The sequence below is a fragment of the Stegastes partitus genome, unplaced genomic scaffold (assembly GCF_000690725.1).
Source record: "Stegastes partitus isolate 25-593 unplaced genomic scaffold, Stegastes_partitus-1.0.2 Scaffold1248, whole genome shotgun sequence".
In the NCBI taxonomy this organism is placed as follows: Eukaryota; Metazoa; Chordata; class Actinopteri; family Pomacentridae; genus Stegastes; species Stegastes partitus.
Window position 1 is genome coordinate 42,880 of NW_007578979.1, and position 5,731 is coordinate 48,610.

At 40.3% G+C, this 5,731-nt stretch overlaps 1 protein-coding gene across 1 annotated transcript in view; it reads left to right on the plus strand.

Annotated features, from left to right (window-relative positions):
• LOC103369147 (inositol-trisphosphate 3-kinase B) overlaps positions 1 to 5,731 on the plus strand; it is a 43,353-nt gene that overhangs the window by 36,392 nt on the left and 1,230 nt on the right. Inside the window, exons 9-11 of the mRNA XM_008297791.1 lie at positions 17 to 221; positions 2,877 to 2,978; positions 4,751 to 4,833. Coding sequence (XP_008296013.1) covers positions 17 to 221; positions 2,877 to 2,978; positions 4,751 to 4,833 — 390 coding nt within the window. The remainder of the gene's footprint in view (positions 1 to 16; positions 222 to 2,876; positions 2,979 to 4,750; positions 4,834 to 5,731) is intronic.

The following is a 5,731-nucleotide window of genomic DNA, read 5'->3' on the forward strand; positions in this document are numbered from 1 at the left end:
TCTTTGTTTTCCTCAGGACGTACCTCGAGGAAGAGCTGACCAAAGCTCGTAAGAAGCCGTCGCCGAGGCCCGACATGTACCAGAAAATGATCGAGGTCGACCCCGAGGCGCCGACGGCCGACGAGAACGACAAGAAGGCGGTGACCAAACCCAGATACATGCAGTGGAGGGAGACGATCAGCTCGACGGCCACGCTGGGCTTCAGGATAGAGGGAGTCAAGGTGTGTGTGTGTTATTGTGTCATTGTGCTATTGTGCTATTGTGTGTGCGCTTCCTTCCCGCCTTTCTTCCAGCGCTCGGCGCGTCTCTCGGGTCGACATCGAAGTTCCTGGTTTTTTTTTTTTTGGGCCGGAAAACTTCCTCTGAAGTGTTTTTTTTTTTTGTTTGTCGAGCGCGACTGTCTTTGTCGTCCGCTGAAGTCTGTCCGTGGCAGCTGTATGGGCTTCGACATCTGGCGCTGACACACACACACACACACACACACAGACACACAACTCTTTGTCGTGGCTATATAAGGACATCCACGGCCTCCCGGTGGTCCGTTACCATGGCGCTGAGGGTTATCCCCAGAAACAGAGATGTGTGTGTGTGTATGTGTGTGTGTGTGTGTGTGTGTGTCCAGTGTGTGTGTCTACATATGTGAAGCTAATCAGGTGAGATGTGTGTGTTTGTGTGTGAAGGATTACGACGTGAACCATAAAGGGGAAAAATAGTTTTTGTCTCTAAATAGTTCCTGGTTGCCGGGCAGCCAGCAGAAATAAGAAAAGCTCATTTATTCCACACATACTCCACTGGTGCTACTGTACATGTACTCGTACTATCTACTACTACTAATACCACAACTTCCACTGCTACTGCTGCTGCTTCCACATTTCTGTTATTAGAGGCGGGGAGGAAACTAAAAACACTTCTTTGATTGATTATTTCCGCTTTACCAGACTTTATTCTCAGCGTAAACAAATGAAAGCTCTCGTTTTTTTCACTAAACCTTTATTTAAACTCAGAATACACCGAGGTATGAAGGTCTGATGATAAACAAACATGGATAAAAATGAATAACCACTTTACTTAGAGCATTTAAAGTTTAATGACAACAGCAGGAGGTTAAAATACGATAAAATAAGGATAGAAATGAGTCCAGCTTTAGATGTAAGGGAGTCAGTAAAACACTACAAACCAAGTGTCTGCCAGGTTTTACAGAGAGGCAGGATCACCCAACCTGAGCATCCAGCCCATAGTGATGAGAAATTTAATTATTTCCAGTAATAAATTCTAACGCAGAGCGATAAAGGCAGCTAAGGAGCCACATCTGGGGAGTACATGTATAAAATTCCACCATAATTAAAGATCTAATTCCTGTAAAAGAATTTTTGTGCAGCTCAAAGTGCAGATAAATAAATGTTCACGTTAATATTTTCGAAACATTAGTTTATCTGCATTAGAAACTAATGTTGGTGCACTTGTCGCGCTACAGTATAAAACTGTATCATCAGCATAAAGATGTATATTACAATCAGATACAGAGGAAGCAGTATCATCTATGTAAGGAGTGAACAACGGTGGCCCCAGGATCGAACCCTGTGGGACGCCATTTGCAGTTATTACACATTACTCACAGCCACACACTGTAAACTCTACAACTGTTTAAAAGCATTTTGCTTTAAAAAGCAACACTGTGAAAACTTTTTAAAAGGAAGGCGTGATCGACTGTATTAAATGGTTTAAAAGATGACTTTAAAAAAAAAAGATGCACAGTGTTTCCTTCTGTACAAAACAACAGCTGTACTAATATGTATTTTCATTTTAAACTTATGCATCCAAACTACACTGCAGTTGTAGGACCCTAAAACAGAGACTTTTGGAAGCTTGTAGGTTGTGTTTTAGTCTGGATGGACAGAAATGGAGGAAACAAAGACGTAAAAACCCACAAATCTGATCAGGTGCCACGATTTATTCCCTGATTCTTGTCAGGGATTCATGTCACCGTTTTCTAGAAAAAGAAACTAAGATTTGACTCTCAACGTCTAACAATACACAAAATACTGTAAGAGCTGAAACAATTATTATAAACAGAAAATTAGTGAGTGGCCAGAATTCACTTTTTCTAACTTCATAAATCTGAATATCAACTGTTTTAGTCCTCCAAGATTAAAGTGAACATCTTTACCAGACCAGGAGAGATTAGAGACGGTTGGACGGGTCATTTTTCAAAATTTCACCAAAACATGTACACAAATATAATTGCTAGATTTCTTTTTTTAGTTACCTTTTTAAACCAGGAAGATCCGTGAGATTAAAATCTGTTTCTTGAGGAAGACCTAGCCAAGAAGGCTCATCCTTATAAGGTTAGAAAAATTACAAAAATAAGCAGAACATGGGACGAAAATAATGCACTGAAACAACCAAGAGACTGAAGACCCACAAAACATAAACCAGCTTGATCAGAGCTTTAAACTCTGCAGCGTCAAAAAAACACAACCAGGGAGTAAAAATAGATGAATCACAATAAAAACAGTCATTAGTTACTCATCGGACAGCTTTAAAAATGACAAGTTTGGGGGTTCAAAGAGCTTTTTTCTCACAGAGTCTGAGACCCCTCCTCGGTTTAAGGGCAAATCTCTAAAAATATCTTTCCTTCCTCACTTCCTTTGCTCCACTCAGGGTTGGTTCTGCTTTTCTTGTCCCATCTGATCCCTTCTTTTGCTTCTTCCAAGCCAGTCTGGAGGTCGTAGTCTCGCCTTGGACAGAAAAGCAAACGTAAACAGTTCATGTCATAAAATTTACGATCACATAATACCAATGAAAATAAACCTGACGTAGACCCATTGCATGAAGTCAGCTCTCGTCCTGATCCTCTGGTTTCGTCTCCTCTGCAGAAAGAGGACGGGACGGTGAACAGAGATTTTAAGAAGACGAAGACGAGAGAACAAGTCACTGCGGCCTTCCAGGACTTCGTGAAAGGAAACAAGGACGTACTGGTGAGTGTGTTTCCTGCTTTAGTTTCTGTGTGCGGGTGAACGGCCTCGACGTATGGGTCAGAAAAACAGACGAGGAATTTAAAGCCCAACTCTTCTGTGCTGTCTTAACGGTCCCACGGGAAGCATATACAGACATGGTCGTCTTTCCATCACATCAGAGGACTGGTACCCCCGGAGACTCGACCTCCTCATCACCACTGTGTGCCTAACCTTAACCTCAAACCTTTATTTATGCCTCCCAACTGGGACATGAGTCTTGACAATGTGACTGTGTGAACAAAGTCTATGAAAGCCTAGATATCTATTTAAAAAAAGAAAGATTTACATGTGGCCACTTCAAAGCAGGCTCCTCGTGCAGTGACGCTCGGCTCCCAGTGTTCCTGCAGCACTCGTAGCACTTCTTCAAAGCCCCATTCTGTAAACATGTTGAGCACCATCTGTAGTGAGCTGAATCTCTTGTGAAAAATGCCGTTTGGTCTTTTTAACTTGGTGCGAATAACAAAAGATGAAGAAGGAAATTGGGTCTTTATCCTTTTCACCAAACCAAACAGCTGCTTTAGTGTTTCATTCACTTAAAGCTTGCATTTCTGGAGCAAGTTTCCATGGATGTGATGTGACGTGACTAAAGTTCTAACACAGCATCTATGAAAACTTAAAAACTGTTCCTAATTGAATTTTGCTACCATCCACTTCAGAGTACTTGCCCTGTACAGCAATGCTCGGCTCCCAGTGCTCCTGCAACACTCGGTTCTGTAAACGTGTTCAGCCCCGTCTGCAACGAGCTCAATCTCCTAAACTTTTTCAAAATGCAGCTATTCTGCTTGAATTCTAAAAAGAAGAACCAAATACAACACCTCAGAGAGTCACAGTAGAAATCTGCATCGACAGTCCGACCCTGGGGGATGAATCCCTGTTGCACAGCTGGGTGGATTTTGAAATGAAACGGCGAGTATACTGCTGATGCTCCTGATCTGGTGCTCCGTGTTCAGCTTTGGTAAATAAAAGGTCAAGAAAAAATTATCCAGTTTGCTGGATAAAACATCACACTGTGTTTGTGTTGATATAAACTTAAAGCTTGCATCACGATAGCAAGTTTCACAGACAAGGTGTGATCAAAAAGTTCCAGGACTGCACCCAAAAATGGATCAGAAAACATTTTGCAACCGCCCCCTTCAAAATAGTCTCCTTGTGCAGCGACACTCTGCTCCCAGTGCTCCTGCAACACTTCCAGCTCTTTCCTGGACAAGACGTCACTGCTTTAGTGCTATATACTTAAAGCTTGCATCTGTACAGCAGTCTTCTTGTGCAGCGACACTCTGCTCCCAGTGCTCCTGGACGTTTTACTTTGTAAACATGTCGAGCCACATCTGTTAAAGCTGAATCCAGTAAACTGTGTCAAAACTGCATCCGCCGTACTCTGATTTTATTTTGTAAAAGAAGAAGAAGTCCTGCGGAGACGAATCTGGTGAGACGATTGTGTTGTTGTGGCCAAAACGCTGCTCACATTTCATGCACGTGACGCGCTGCACAAATAGCATCAGAACTTTTTTTGTTTGCAGCTTGTATGTCCCCACAACACAAGGGCATTATTTATAAATTCATCTACACCACTAGAAGCTACTCTGTGCAGTTTACTGAGAAATCTGAAATGAGGCAAAGTGTTGTTTTGCCGTTGATCCTGTGAGCAGCTCAGTTCTAACACTGGTAATAAAAACTGGCTGAATCGGAGAATGTGATGTAAAAGCTTGTGTTTGTCTGTTTGTCTTTTCCAGAACTGTTATCTAACGAGGCTGAAAGAAATCAGAGACACTCTGGAGATCTCACCGTTCTTCAAAACCCACGAGGTAGAGACTCAGTGATGCTCTGCACAAAAACACACAAAGAAAAAACAAAGAAGTCCTGTGACGAATATCTCAAATTCTAATTCTTGGATTAAAGAATAGTTTTTTAAAATGTTTTCTTGTGGACTGGATGTAGGGCTTTTACATAAATTAAGGCAGTATATATATATATATTAAGAATTTTCAGGTTTAAATTTAATTAAATATGTGCTAATTAGCATTAATTTCCAAAACAGTAATTTAAGCACTGGATAAAGTTCAAAGTTTTATTTAGTTGACATGTTAGAGTCAAAGGTTTTTACTGAGGAGATTTTGGATATCTCTCTCTTTTTTTTTTTTTTATTACTCCATAAATCAGAAAATTCTTTTTTTTTTTTTTTTTAAATCAGAAAATTCTGCTCACAGCAACAAAAAAAAGTCAGTTTTATCCACAATTTTAGACCTAAAGTGTTCTATAAATCAGGCTGTGAATGGTTTATTGTATGGAAACAGCACAACCATGGCTAGAAGGAGAGAAATGTCTCCTGTGCCGTATCACACAGAATGACAGAAATCATTAAAAAAAAAAAAAGACAAGAGTAAAAGTCGAATTTATTTTATTATTTATTTTACAAAAATTGAGAAAACCTGGAATAAGCAAGTGAAGCATTTTTCCAAGTGTCCACAGGTGTTATTAATACTGGACAACAGAAATGAGCGATCCACGTGCTCTAGATAGTTTAATTATTCACATTTTTAAATCATTTCTACACATGTCTCTTTACTGCTCTGTGTTAACAGCCTGCAGTGAATTTATGTCATAAGACTTTTGGTTGTACCTGAGTCAAAAATAACTGAAGAAGGCAGATTTTTTTGTACTTTACAGAGTCTGGTTCAATCAAACTGTTTATTTTATGCAGATTTTTAGATGAC